The sequence below is a fragment of the Porcisia hertigi genome, chromosome 11, assembly GCF_017918235.1.
Source record: "Porcisia hertigi strain C119 chromosome 11, whole genome shotgun sequence".
NCBI lineage: Eukaryota > Euglenozoa > Kinetoplastea > Trypanosomatida > Trypanosomatidae > Porcisia > Porcisia hertigi.
This window is the reverse complement of record NC_090570.1, coordinates 159,859-174,297: the sequence shown is the minus strand read 5'-3', so window position 1 is coordinate 174,297 and position 14,439 is coordinate 159,859. Positions and strand designations below refer to the sequence as shown.

Sequence of the window (14,439 nt, the reverse complement as noted above, 5' to 3'; positions counted from 1 at the left end):
GCGTCAAGCCAGCCGGAGTGGCTGACATAATTTCTCGACTGGTTCCCTCCTTTTCTTTTTTTTTTTGACTCAAGAACTAAACAACGTAGACGAAGGTAGCGAATGTGTGGAGGTTGGGGAATCTGAGGTCACCAGGGGGTTGCCTGCAAGATGCGACAGAGAGAAGGGAGTGGGTCAGACTTGTTGAGAGAATTCTCAAGGGAGCATGACTAGGCGAAGGCGATGAATCACCGAGGCGGTGGGGAGGAGGGGCGTTTTGCCTGGAGAACTTAATTTAGTTTTCACGCTGGGGCATGGGTCGCGTAGCCAACATGTCCCCCCCCCCCCCCACAGCACCTCCCCCCGCACATCGACCGATGCACATGAGCAATGCTACCCATACATACAGGTATAGTTAATGACCTTCATAAACCACATCGATGCAAGATGGGAAGGTGACTCTGGAAGAGAAAAGTAATTTGACGTCGCATTAGACGTGTTACACACACACACACACACACACACACACACGCAGACAGACAGACGCGCGCGCGCCTTTGTGATGTCCTTCCACCTTACATGGGGAGGCACCTTAACTCGCTTAAGCCAAAGAAACATGGGCAGCTTATGCAATAACACGTGAAGCGACTACCCCCTTTTTTTTTGCCGCTAGTGTTGCACCTGTTCTGATTGCTGTGCAATCTGAACAACGAATTTCCCAAAGAAGTTCTGAGCCAAGTCGCTCCGCACCAGAGAGTTTGAGGAGAGACGCTGCTGCACTGCCGAGAGCACCGTCGGCTCCGCCTGCATCAATTTCTGCAACGCGATCGAACCACATTGGTGCGTTGCGAGAGCGGTGAGGTTGGGCATGATTGTTTTTTCCACGCAGGCCTGCTTGCCGCGGGCGTCCATTTTGGCAAGCAGGGCACAAAGCAGGTGCTGCGTTCCTCTTTCCTGGGCCAAGGAGAGAAATTGGCGCAACACGTCGTCGCGCACATCGCGGCTGGCGGCGATCATTTTCTCCACAATGAAGCGGCCATTCACATGTGTCGACAAAGGCAGCACGTGCGGCTTCAGAGCGTTGCATAGCAGTGTGTGCGTTGTCGGGTCCACCAGCTCAAATAAGGCAAACACCACGTGCGACGCGTACGGGCTCTGGCACATGGAGAGAAGATCTCCTTTCTTGGCTAGCTTCTGTGCCAACAACGAGGCACCAGACTTGCCAAGCGCAGTGAGGTAGGCTTTCACGACCAAGTTGCCAGCCTCCGTGTACACTAGATTCGACAAGTCTTGCTCCACTATGCCTTGCAGGAGGCGACCCACCTTGGAGGCCTTGCGGGAGATGAGGGGCATGAGGCGACGGATCACGAGGCTGCCGTGCTTGTGCTGCAGAAGGTCTGTCACATTCTGTCGTGTAACCAGTTTCTCCGCCAGGCCCTCCACCGCACACTCCGAGGGCAGCTTCAGGGCAGTGTCGATGAGAGACAGAACGACGTGCACACCGTTGCCGTGCTCCACCAAAGCAGAAATGCCGGGAGCGCCGCCCAGCCCGCGCTCCAGGCGCTCCAGCTGCTTCGTGCATTGCGTCCCCATGGCCGGCAGAAGCTGGGCCAGCCCCTGAACAACGAAGTTCGCGCGCTTGTCAATCGCCATCTCGCCCAAGTCATTCCCGAGACGTTCGAGTACGTCGCTAAAGAGAGCCACAGCCTCTGCCTCTCTGGCTTCATCGGACTCATTCGAGGAGCCCGAGGCCGTCAGCGTCAACAAGTGCGTCAGGAACGAGGTGCCGCGCTTGCTCTGGAGGAGGTCAGTGATAGACAGGCGCTTCAGCAGCCCTCGACGGGCGTCGGTGTGGACGAGCTGAAGGAGAATCTGACCAGACACCGGTCCGTTAATGAGTTCCATGAGTTTTTCGGTGGCGACTTGCTCACCAGTTGCCGCCGCCGCAACGGCCGCCTTGTGCTGCTTGGCAACCTTCTTCTTTCCACCGGATCCTGTCGCAGGGAGCGAGGTGGTGGCAGGGGTGGAGAGGGAGAGCACTTCGCACAGCCAGGCGACCGTCGCCTCGCCGTAGCTCTTCAGGAGCTGCTCAACGGTTCCCGCGGTGTGGCGGTCAGAGAGCAACCGTTCCACTGCCTCGGTAGTTGTGCTGCGCTGACGCAATAGGTTCAGCACACCCTGCCGCGTGGCATCTGAGCCGAACTGCACGAGGGCGCTCATGACGCGACACGCCACGTGGTGCTGCGGGAGGTACTCGTTCTCTTCAAACTCCTCCAGTACTGCCTTAGCTACCGCATCGCATTTGGTGCTCCGCACTACGTTCAAGGAGGCCAGTAGGGTGGCAACTACGCGGCGGCCGCTGTCATCCTGCAGGATGTCCTGCAGCACCGTCATCGGATCATCGTCGTCTCCGTCGTCCAGAGCCTTCTCCCGACCCTTTCCGGTGTCTGCTGCTGCTGCTTCTTCTTCTACAACCACCGGTGTGCTCTGGGTCTGCATCAGGGCATCCGCGATGGTGTCAAGGAAAGCAATACCTGCAGCGGGGCCCTCTTCAGAGTCCGCGCCACGCTTACGCTTGCGCGTGTTTAGTTTAGTTGACACCGCACTTGTCGTTACTGCCGTCGTCGATTCGCTTTTCTGCCCCGCCTCCTCCTCTGTCACCGTGGCGTAGTGTCGCATCAGGAGGCACATGTCCTTGCTAGGGGCGGCCAGTCGGGATGCTTGCGCAAACTGAGCAATCAGAAGTGCTTGCTGCGCTTCATTGGGTAGGGGCCGTTGCACAACAACTTTGTCGATCTTTCGATCCGATGTGTCGACTCCGTGGCGCCGGTCCCGCTCTGCTTGCGAGCGCTGCGTGCGCTCTTCGCGCCTCTGCCGTACTTCCTTGAAGCGCGATCGGGCGAAGTCTGCCTTTTTACCCATGGCGCTGAGGAACACTCGGACAGGCGGAAAAAAAAAAGAGGGGGAAAAACAAACCAACAAAAAAATGTAATTGAGGTGTGGCCCCTGTGCGTGTTCTGATTGTTGTGCGTCTGTGAGCGCACTTGCGTCCGTGTCGGCCAGGGATCTGTAGGTGAGAGATTGACAATGTAGTGTGTGGGAGAAGGCAAAGGAGAAAAAAAGTAAAGGGAGGAAGGGGAGCGCGTGCGGGAGAAGTCGCTGGGCTGGGGAGAGGGTGAGCGAGGGCATTGGGACGTCTCTCTCGCCAAGTCTCCCTTAGAACGAGCTGTTCTGGTTTCGCTTCCGTCTTCTCACTTCGACACTTGCGAATGCCACGACAAGGTGAACGAGGCGCACAAAAGTATGGCACTCTGACGGGGGGGGGGGGGGGAGAAGGGCAAGCCGCCAAGAGGAATGAACACCACCACCACCACCGCAGCCCGCACACAGACAACAAGTCGTGCTGTTCACTGCTTCATCATCATGGGGGGGGGTGCGCGCTTGAATGTTTGCATGCATACATGTGAATTTATCAATTAGGGTAGAGGGTGATGGTGTAAGCTTCGAATACATGCGACACCAACGCACTCACCACCTCAGCAATCGATAGACCGGAAGAAGGGCTGTCCGCTGTGTTTGTTTTCTGAGGCTCGCCATAGCGATGTTCCGCCTCCTCCGTCCATGACAGCAGCCGTCGTTGCAGCTTGCCCAGAACGCCCTCGTCAAAGGTGCCGGGGTGGGGGTTTTCTTCTTGCGGTTCTCGGGGGTATCGTTCCAGCAAATCGCGCTGGAAGGGTGACAACAGTTCGAGAAGTTGGTTCGCATAAACCCTCCACGCCAGCGGCAAAGTAGAGGGGGTTGGATCAGGTATCGCAGCACCTTGCAGAATCTTCAGCGGTTGCACAAGAGCATCAGCAAATCTGCTGAGAAGCTTTGTTACCCAGGATGGCGGCAGCCGAGATTCTCCGGCCGAAGCCGTGGATTTCGGTGGCAATCGTGCAGAAAGAGCGATGGACATTGCTACTGCCGTGTGCTGGTGGGCTACAAGCACAGCGGACAGGCGGTCCATGAAGGCAACAAAGGTGTCCACGGACATCACGTTCTGCACGCTAGCCGGCGCCGCCATGTCATCGGCAGGGCATCCAAGAACTTGGGTAAGGTACGCTGTGGTGCGTGACTGAAGGTATTCCAACGGTGACCTGACATTAGGATTGATCACCTCACCGCTCCCACCACCATCGCCGTTGCCGTCATCCACGGCGGTTCTTGCGGCCGTGAGTGGTGTAGGGGTCAACGTGATAAACTCCTCCAAGCGGCAGTGCAGCCAGTGGTGAAGCTGGTCAAGCTCTTGCGCGGACAAGAGATACACATACCGTGTAATGAGACAGCTATGAGCGTCACCTGCTGGGGTATTCGTGTCATTGTGGTTGTGCTGCTCCACATCCTCTTCTTCTTGCCATCGATCGGAAGCACCGGCATCGCTGCTACGCTGGGTGTTCTCAGCCTTGTGCTGGAGGTCCATGAAGGCTGCCAAGAGCTGCAGGCCGAGCAGCTTCACTGAGGTCTGCAGGCGGCGGCGCAGCTGGCGCGGTCTCGAAGCACCATTTTCTCCCTCGCCACACTCGGAGCAGCGTAGGTGTTCTTCGATCACCACCATCACACACAGCAGCACTATCGAGGTTGGAATCTCTTCAGCCGCACGGCAGTCGACTGGCAGTATGGCAGCCGCACTGATCGATTGGGCGTCCCGATGTGTGGCCTCAGCGGTGAGTTCATCAATCGACATGCGGCTCTGTCGATGCAGCAAGACGAGCATGTCCATCCACTGGGAATGCAGGGGTCTCGACGTGGCACACGCAGTTCCAGCGTTAGCAGTATCGAGATCATCCGCACTGCCTACCGGTGACATACTTACCGCAAAGGGACTTGGGGCAGCAGGCGGCGGTCGCAACGGCGGGCACACGCACGCACACCGCGCCACTGCGCGCAGGCCGTACGGTTGAAGATATCGCCTCACCCATTTTTGCTCTATAAGGTGCTCCACTGGGAAGACGGCCGCACCGCGTCCGTCCGTGCTAAGAGACGGCTTCTGCTTAGCTGGGCCGCCGTTGAGCGCAGTACCCTTGGCTGTCCCTGATGGAGGCATCGCACGAACCACGCGACTCGCTTCCTGTTCCGCTTCCGCTCCCAATTCTTTCCCCCCTGTCGGCGCCGCCGTTGTTGGGTAGGCGGCAATCAGTAAGGCTTCGCTATAAAAGCGAACGCTCAGCACTCGCAACGGGTCTGCCGGCTGCACTGTGAGTATGTGGACTGTCGAGTCCAGGAGGCGAGAGCTTACCCACCCATTCAAGGAGGCTGCAGGGGTGGTGACTCGGCTCGAATCGGTAGCGTTGCCATGGCGTAGTTGAGTATGCGCGCTATGGCTTCCGCGCTGCGCATCGCGCGGTGTATAATCACATGACCTCCGCATGTGTGCGTACTGCCGCCGTCGCCGCCGCCGTCGGTCCCTTCCCCCCTCCTAAAGTGTGTGTTATGTGATCGAGTGCTTTGTTAAAGTGGTTCATCACGAGTAAAACGTGCGAAGGATGTGGAAGGGAAGGAGGCAGGCCGAAGAGTGGGGTGGATGGATGGCTGGTGGTGATGGGATGTGTGTGTGTGAAAAAGTTATACATGAGCAAGCAAGCAAGTGCATACGGAACGCAATTGAGCATCCCCCTCCCCCCCGCCCCCCCTCTCCAAGCCAGTGGCGTCGTCCTCCCACCCTTCTCTTCCATTCGCGACACTCACAGTGCCTGTATTGTGCGTAATGTTTTTTTTTTTTTGAGAGTCTGACGACCTGCTCCTCTACCGCACATGCGTTTCCTGTTTGTCGTTCTCTAACTCTAGTCGCGCACTAGAGCTCCGCCCCCGCCCCCCCGGCCTCCCCAAGAAGAGGTTACATGAACCATCCTTTGCCTCCACGAATTGCCTTGACGCTGCCAAAGCGAGGCAGGCCATGCTCTGTAAGAGTGCTAAACTTTACCGTTGCGTAAAGGCCGGTGAGGGAGACCATCTTTGAGGGAGCCGCGCATCTCGCTGCCGTCCCACACGACGCCTTTACACTCGCGCGCTTGTGTCTATTCCGTGTCCTGATGGAGGCAGATGCGGTACCGCCTCCTTCCCGAACCACGTTGCTCCCCGCGCTGAGGAGGTGCTGCAACAGCGTCTTCTGTTGGGCGAGCGTCATCTTCGGAAGGGAAACATTAAAGACGAGTCCGTTTTCTGCCAGGCACTCCAGTCCATAGAAGTGCACCAGTGAGTGTGCGCCGTCGGTGGTGGTGTGCATTGTCTTTTTTCCACGTGGCCGTTGGGTGGCGCAGGCCGCGCTAGGGGCCCCGTAGTCGTCGTCGTCGTCGACGCCGCCGCTGAGTGCCATGTCGGTGTTTGGCTTTATTGCGTACCCAAGAGCGCGCACTTGAGACCGGGGAATGGAGGCCAGTTCTCGCGTTTTGGGATTTGTCGATGGCTCCTTCAGCAGTGGGCGAAGAATGGCATACTCGCGATCGTGGTATGTAAGTATTTTTACAGCGCTCAGTGACCGCTGCGGCAGCTTAGCGCCTTGCAACACCGCCCGCCGGCCCACGGCTACGACGTCCAGCGCATTCATCTCAGCGTCCGTGAGACCGGCGTCGGAGGGCGAGACAGGTTGCACTGGCTCACGACGAGGAGCATCGCCTCTGTACGCCCTCACCATCAGGGGCGTGGCTGCACTCAAAGCAGCACCGCTGTTCAGGGACAGAAGAAGAGCGGCGCGGTTTCGGGCCCTTCGGCTACTCCCTTTGTCCCCATTCATGTAAATTTCACTACTCAATTGCCGCCCTCCGTCACTTCTCCCGGTTTTGGTGGGCCGCCACAGCAGCGGAGCGACCAGGGATGTCAGCGTGCCCTTCGTCTTTTCCTTGAATTCGTACGTGTTTACGGGAGCGCGAATGACAGCCCCTTCGTAGCCCGCGCCGAGGTACACGGGCAGGATCCGCTGCGTGGTGTCCTCGAGGGATGCCACAAGGTGATACGGTATGCGAGACACAAAGTGACCGCCATGATACCGAATCATGTCACTCTCTGGACGGTGTACTTGTGTCGCCCTAGCTGGACGCGTTCGACGATTCCCAACATCACGTGTCTTCGGTGCGCTGCACATGTGCGCTGTCGTCGGGCAGAAGTGCTGCCGCAGCACAGGGGACTCCATGCCGCGCGAGAGAAGCTCGAAGAGGTAGTGCATGGCGCGAAGTCGCTGCGAGAAAGGCGTTAGGTTAGGAACAACCCGCAGCTGCTCCAGGTCGTAGAGCCCAAGTGCGGCGCCCACGTCTTTGCGGACACGCTGAATCTCTGCCACGACTCGATGAGAGCTTCGATCATCCCTCAGGGGGACTCGGGCCCCGGCGTGAAGAAGCGATGCTGGTCCCACCGAGATGGGAGTTTGCGAAGTACACGTGGGGGGCGCTAGTGGGTTGGCGCACGGGCTGTAGGACGGAACATCGAAGATGCAGAGGCGAGGCAGCGAAGGGACATACTGGAGGATATCGTTTTCGCTGGCGCACCGGCTTGTGGGGCCGCGAAGTCGTTTGACAAGCGCGGCGACAGCGAGAAAGCCCGTTTGGAATGTGTCAGCTGTGGCGGGCAGAGGACGGGTCCCGTTGGCGTGGGGAGGGAGCAGCGGAGTCCCAGCTGTCCTTTTTTTTCTTCCAACTAGGGTTTCCGCCTGGCCTTCCTGCCCCAATGGTGAGGTGTCCATGTCGGTCCGATGCAGGTACAGCTCCCCGTCTATGATAAGCGAGGCATCACCGCAAAGGGCTCGCAAGAGGCGCAGCTCCTCTTCAATCCAGAAGAGACCGTAGATGGGCCGTCCGGAGCGCGTGTAGCACGTCATCAGCGGTGACGACTCGCCCGTCGTGGAACTGGTTTTCTTTTTTGCTTTACTCGGAGCCTGCTTTGATGACGGCCGCTGGGTCGCAATCGTCGGGGGGACGTAGGAGATGAGCCTCACACCGTCGTGCTTTGGGGAAACGAAGAATGGGGCACTGACACTGTTACTGAACCACTTGAACTGGTGCGTCTTGTCTTCCACACTGCGGCCACTCGGCGCTGCTGGCAACTGGGGAGCAGAAGCTGTGCTGGTGGTGCCACCCAACCCAGCTGCCTGCAGGCGGTGTTCCAGCATGTCCAGGGTACTGAGGGCCATCGGAACAAACGGAAGGGTCTTCAAGAGCCGGCGACATGATTGCAGCATGGCTGAAGGCAGAGTAGAGTAGAATTGGAGGGGGGTTGGTGGCGGCGGCGCACTGCGCTCTTCACCTCTATATTACTGTTTGCTTGTGCGTGTATATATATGTGTGTGTGCGATTGTCTATGTATAATATATAGATAGATGCATATATGGGTTTGTGTGTGTCCCTGTGTGGAGATCAATCTGCTGGCATATCGGGTGCGCACTGAAGAGCGCGCCGAGCTAGACCTCGCTGATCCAACTATCCCCAATTCACATCGTAGGCAAAGGGAACGGAAGGTCGTAGAGAGGGACGAGGAGGGGAGGGGGAAGGCATGAGTGGGAAATAAATCACCGACAATCGAACTCGCAGCACGTCATGCGCTCGCCCCGAGGTTTTCAATGGTGGGGAGGGGAGGGAGGGGGAGGGGAAGGTGGGGAGGGGAGGAAGGTGGGGAGAGGTCCCCCACACCAGCCCAGTCACTCCTTTCTGTTGCCCAAGGATCACCTTTATTTATTTTTTTCTCTCTTTCTCTTACGTGAACACCACCTTTCGTGTCAAGCGACAGGCAGGCGCAGACTACTCACTACTGCACACAGAAGCTCTCCAATCACAAGCAACCAGTGTGTACGCGGATATGCACTTGGGGGTGATGGTGCCCACGAATACACACGAAGGATGCGCGTGGAGCTTGCCCTCACATCACTACTAAACATTGTCCCACAGAAACACGTGCACACCTGCGGCAGCGAGAGCAGCGGAAGGGGGGAGGAAAGGGGAACACAACATAACAACGTCATTGACATGGGAGAGAGGACGGGCGCCGCACCTCTTTTACCTATTATCGAGAGGAGGAGTTCTGCAGTTTGGCCATGAAGAGCGCTGCCATCTCACGCCTGCTCATCTTTGACAGACTCACAGGACTGCCCGTGGTGGTGGGGGAAGAGTTATGCGCTGTGTTCAACCACTTGAGCGGCGGCGAATACACGCTTGCACGCGCCACCAAATCTCTGTGCTGTGGTGCGTTGTAAAAGTAATCGCTGTTGTTGTTGAACGACTCAGGGTTATTGACCTCGCCGTCCTGCGAGCAAACAGAAGAGTGGGCGGACATCTCTACCGCAAGGATATTCGCCGGTGACGACCCCTGCTGCTGCCGCTGCTGCTTCTCCTGCTGCTGTGTGTGGAGACGCTTGTTTTGTGGACTGCGCAAAGTGCCCTCTCTGTGTAGTGCGGGAGTTGAGGAGTGGTGCACAGATGGCTGGCCCAATCGGTTTGGATCCGCTGCTTTCTCTTCCTCCCACTGCTGTGTATTCCCTTGCCGCAACTCCCGCAGCTCTCTACGCAAGGAAACAACTTCTCGTCGATATGTGTCTCGCTCTGCAGTGACGCGCGCGAGCTGCTCCCTCAGCTCCTCTTGAATGAGATCGCTGTTACTCCCTTCACCCTGTCCGAGAGGCGATGATGTGTCACATGGGGGGAGGAGGTGATTTGCAATGCCCAAACCATGACTGTCGCTCTTGTGCAAGAGCCCAGATGTCAATGATCCATGCGTGCAGTCAGGTGATGAGGACATGGAAGCGGAGCCGGGGATTTCTACAAGGCGGTGTTCACGCGGTAGGGGACGACGTGGGCATGTGGAGCTGTCTGGTGCCCCTCCCACCACGCCAACAGCGAGGGCAGGGGCTGTGGTGGTTGAAAAGGTTGCTGCGGACGAATGCACGTGTTTCGGTGCTGTGACTCGGTCTGCGCTGCTCTGCTCGCTGCCGCGACGCATCCCCTCTCGGAAGTCGGCAACAGAGGCGACGGTGCTTCGATCAATCGAGCTGACCGACGACGTGTCTGGCACGGAGGGTGGTGCTGCTGTAGAACTGCGTACACTGCTGGGAGGCGCCGTAGTGGGCAAGTCATCCTGCTCAACACTGGAGGGCAAGAGGATATACAGCTTGGCGAGTTGGCGCTTCCGCAGGAACAGAGGGTTGCCGGATAGAAAGACGGCTTTCAAGTGAGGGAGGGATTTGATAGAAGCGACGTCTGCTGCCTCTCGCAAGAGATTGGCCTCTGCGTGGAGTTCGTGCAGGTGACTGCAGTGCTCGATTCCCATCAGGGAGGTGAGGCGATTGCTCCGCACGTCAAGGTAGGTCAGCTGCGCTGTTACATTGGGAACCCCTCGCAGGTCCTCAAGATCATTGAAGGCAATGTTGAGGGAGGTGAGAGACTCCAACGGTAGAAGAGCGGCATTCTGTAGCGAGACGAGGCTGTTGTGCGATGCATCGAGCTTCCGCAGCGTCAGCGGTAGTCCACCGCTGAGGGAGCGCAGTCCATTATGAGAGATGTTCAGTACGGTCAAATGCGTCAGCCCTTCAAGTCCTCGAATGTTATACAGGGAGTTGTATGACAGATCCAACTGCCGTACTTGCAGAAGGAGCTGCAGGTGTTCATCTGTGTTGGCGAACTCGGCGGGGTCAAAAGACTGCAGCCCGCGGTGTCGAAGATCCACCTCCATACTTCACCCAAAAGCAGAGACACACAGCCAGAGGTGTGAGTGTGTATTGGGGGTAGGGTGTAGGGGGTAGGGAGCAACACCGGTGTACACTGCAGTCCACTATGGCCTCCCAGAAGACACAAGCAAGTTGATAGTGCTGAACCAGACTTTTACATGAAAATATTTCTCTATACGTTTGTAAATAAGGAGGCGGGGGTGGTGGTGGTGGTGGGGGTGGTGGTGGTGGTGAGGGAGGGAGGGAGAGGTGGATGTGTGTGGCAGTGTGAGCCTATACGATGCCCTCGGTGGGGGGCAAAACAAAAAAGAGAGAGATGTTTTGACCGCCCGAGAAAAAAATAAAAAAAGAAGCTCTCACTTGGCCACCAACACACCGTACGTAATTTTATGTTGAGATGTATACATGTGTGTGTATATATCGGATTGTCTATGCCACAGGTACGGTTGATGCAACCGTCTTCAGTTTTTATTTCTGAGAAAAAGGGAAGTTTGGATGCGTGTGTGTGTGTGTGTGTGGAGGGGGAAGCGATGAAAGGAAGGGGGGGGGGTGCCGGTGGCAATGGTCAAAGCATACTATATATATACATATATATATATATAGACACATATACACACGTGTACATACATGTACGATGTTTATGTTCATGTGCGTGTGTCCTTTGATTATTTATTCATGTTCTCATTTTCTTTGGTCCCCCCCTCCTCCCCCCTCCCCCCTGAGCTCCGTCTTGTTTTGTGCAGGGGAAAGGGGGTGGGTGGATCGATGGCAGAAACACACACACACACATACACACATTCTTCCGCTACAGTTTTGCTGGACTCTGTGAGTAAAAGTCAGGGAATGTGTATTTTGTGCGTGTGCGGTGTCCCTTCTTCTTGACGCATCCTCAATCCAAGCCGTCGTCGAGGTAGTCATCGCTGTCCTCGTCGGCGCCGCATTCATGGTCTTCACTATCATGGCTTGGTGCGCTCGGGTTGTGCAAGGAGGCTGCACTTGCCGCCAACGTGGCGTCTGACAACTCCTGGTTTGGCACCTGGATGAGATGCACCACGGCACTGCTCTTCACGTTCTCCTTGTCCGTCTTGAGTACCACGTTGAAGTACTGAGGGTAGCGGATGACGAAGAAGTACACACCGCCGTACCTACGGCGAATTACCTCTTGAGCGCCGAAGGGTAGGTTCGTGTGAATCATGGACGCCGCGCGACCGCCGCGTTGGTGAAGGAACTCGGCGATGAGTCGGAGAAGATCGCCGTCGCTGAAGTTCTGTCGAATCACTCCGCGGGGCAGGGGTTGATCAGGCCGACAGACGCACCACATGCCCGCGCTTTGGTACTCAAACTGAGTGAAGTACTGAGGGTAGTTACTGAAAAAGCTACGCATCCGCCTGGGCATGTACATGAGCAGCTCTTCCGGCAGGTTGCGTTTGAGAAAGGTTCTCAGGCTCACGAACCCGCGGCGTGGGAGGTGTTTGCTCACCTCTTTCGCCAGGTTTTCTGGGTCGTGGAGCGGGTGAGACGGGTTGTCGCGGAAGGCGATCTTGCGGCGCAGCACTCGAATGCGTGCTTTATCACGGGCGTCCGTGGCGATGCGCAGTTGTTCCTCTAGGGGCAATTTTGCGCGTTGTGTGCGCAACCGATAGCGTGTCCGCATCACCACTGTCGGCGTCTCTGGTGGAATGAAGAAGACCGACTTGTGAGCGGCGAAGAACCCCTCCAGTCCGTCGTAGTAGCTGTCGAGTTCCGCTTGTACATCACACGTGAGCTGACGCCTGACGACGTCAACGTCGACCTGCATGTCTGCCGGCACTAGGCTTATTAGTACTTGGAAACTCTTGGGCGTTGGTGTGTTGTTCGCGGAGAGACCGGAGTAGCCGGGCTTCCGCAGAAGCACCGCGGCCTCAGTGGTGAAGAGCGGCGAAGAAGATGCCCCCATTGCAGTTCCACCCTCCGTAGGCACTTGCCGCACTGCAAAGGCAAAGCGGTGCTGCATCTGGGCAAAGTAGGTGATGGCTGCAGGACCTTCGTAGGGCAGCTGTGCCGCGACATCCGGTCCTACACGGCGCAGTAGTTCTGGAAGCGGCATCCACTTTTCGTAGACGCCCCCAAAGGCCGCCTCAAACGTCGCTACAAGAGCCACCTGGGGGCGGTAGCGTGCATACAGTTTTTCTGACACTTCACACCCAGTCAGGGACAAATCGCCGTAGTTGCCATACAGACGCACGTAGCGTTCCCCGGCCACGGTAACCAGCTCCAACGACTTGACGTTCAAGTACACTTCGAGATGCTCCGCTGTGTAGCCGGGCATGTTTTCGAGCACCTCCGTCACTGGGACGAAGAAGGGCGGGATATGCGAGACGAAGTCCCGAACCGCGATGACGGCGCCATTCGCACTGGAGTGCGTCCCATCTACAACGAGCGACGACGGGGTCGCATCGAAGTCTCGCGGAGGATTTGGGATCTCGATCAAGTGAACGTCGAAGAAGAAGTCCACAGGGCCCACACTCTTTGAAGGGGAAGGAGAGGCATCCGGGATGGTGGCGATATTCTTCTCTGGCGATGATGATGGGAAATCAGGGGTGGGTGCAGTTGCCTTGGACACGCTGGCGTCGTTGGCGTTGGGTCTCCCCGAGGCGGCACCACCCTCCGCAACAGTATCGTTAGCCTTGTTTTTACAGACTTTGTCAGCGCTGCCGACAACGGTCGGCGCCGAAGAGGTCCCCCCGATCGACGCGGCTGCGCAAATTGGCATCTTCCCTTTAGCGTAGTACACCCCCGTTGCGCTCAGTGATATGCCGAGCTCACGGGTGCACTTGTGCAGCACATGCGTCATGGACTTGTGCGGCTTCACGTGACTTCGACGAACGTGCGACGGCAGTGCAGCGTAGAGGTCACTGACAGGCAGCCATGTCTGGTCCGCTTGCCTCTCTAGAACCGCGCGAATTTCAGAGAGAAGGGCTGGTGCAACAGGGATACCGGCCGCGTCACCCGCAGCGAGGCCGGTGGCAGTGCTCCCTTCCTCCTGTGCGTTTCTCGAAGAGAAGGTGGATAGGGCTCTACGCTGTGGTACCAAGTCGGCGAGGTGTAGGACAGCGAGACAGCGGAACGCGCATGCGGCGGCAACCCGTGTTGATGTCATGCAGTGACTGGTGACACACTTCACTCTTGGTGGCAGCCAGGGGGTGACCAGACATGGGAGACTACCGGGAGAGGAAAGCGATGCGGCGGTGGAAGGGTTAAAAGCTCTTGTAGACGTAGGCAGCACTCGACTATTCACGCTTGACTTTCCCATGGCTCCCACCACTTGGTGCGAGCGCTTGGCTCCGCTGAGAGTGCCTACATAGGAGGGCTGCTGATGCCACTTGGAGGTTCGCCTCATCGCGAGAACACCAGCGTCGATGCACTCTAGAGACTTCGTTATTCTAAGCCCTTGTTTGCTCGTGTGAAAATGCCTTATCGTGTGGGATGGGCAGGGGGGGGGGCGACATGTGCACGCCACACGCGTACCCACTCTCAATCTGCGGTCTCAAAACTGCAGCTGTGCCAGGCGCAGGCGCAGAGTGCGGAGGGAGAAAAAAAAAGGTTCATTGAGCACCAAGACGGAAACGGAGGAAGAGAGGGAGAGGGAGAGGGAGAGGGGGGGAGTGCAGATTGAGGAAGTGCTTGGCGAGTAGGATAAAGGGGGTGGGCAACCGCAGAAGACACACGAGTCACCACCCCCACTCCCATCTCGCCCCATGCGGATATTTGTGCCGTCAAATTGCAGGACTGGGCCG

General features: G+C 57.4%; 5 protein-coding genes across 5 annotated transcripts; all 5 read right to left on the bottom strand.

Moving 5' to 3' along the window:
* Nucleotides 1-648: 648 nt before the first annotated feature.
* On the bottom strand, nt 649-2,901 carry JKF63_07000 (uncharacterized protein; the record flags this gene model as incomplete). Its single annotated transcript, XM_067902945.1, has 1 exon — nt 649-2,901. The coding sequence occupies one exon, from the start codon at nt 2,899-2,901 to the stop codon at nt 649-651; it is 2,253 nt and encodes a 750-aa protein (XP_067758954.1).
* A 550-nt stretch (nt 2,902-3,451) lies between these two features.
* On the bottom strand, nt 3,452-5,389 carry JKF63_06999 (uncharacterized protein; the record flags this gene model as incomplete). The annotated part of the gene is made up of 1 exon (XM_067902944.1): nt 3,452-5,389. The coding sequence occupies one exon, from the start codon at nt 5,387-5,389 to the stop codon at nt 3,452-3,454; it is 1,938 nt and encodes a 645-aa protein (XP_067758953.1).
* A 465-nt stretch (nt 5,390-5,854) lies between these two features.
* Nucleotides 5,855-8,188, bottom strand: JKF63_06998 (uncharacterized protein; the record flags this gene model as incomplete). The annotated part of the gene is made up of 1 exon (XM_067902943.1): nt 5,855-8,188. One exon carries the CDS (start codon nt 8,186-8,188, stop codon nt 5,855-5,857), a length of 2,334 nt encoding a protein of 777 aa, XP_067758952.1.
* Nucleotides 8,189-9,006: 818 nt separating this feature from the next.
* JKF63_06997 (uncharacterized protein) lies at nt 9,007-10,668 on the bottom strand (the record flags this gene model as incomplete). Its single annotated transcript, XM_067902942.1, has 1 exon — nt 9,007-10,668. One exon carries the CDS (start codon nt 10,666-10,668, stop codon nt 9,007-9,009), a length of 1,662 nt encoding a protein of 553 aa, XP_067758951.1.
* Nucleotides 10,669-11,552: 884 nt separating this feature from the next.
* Nucleotides 11,553-13,802, bottom strand: JKF63_06996 (uncharacterized protein; the record flags this gene model as incomplete). Its single annotated transcript, XM_067902941.1, has 1 exon — nt 11,553-13,802. One exon carries the CDS (start codon nt 13,800-13,802, stop codon nt 11,553-11,555), a length of 2,250 nt encoding a protein of 749 aa, XP_067758950.1.
* Nucleotides 13,803-14,439: the final 637 nt, after the last annotated feature.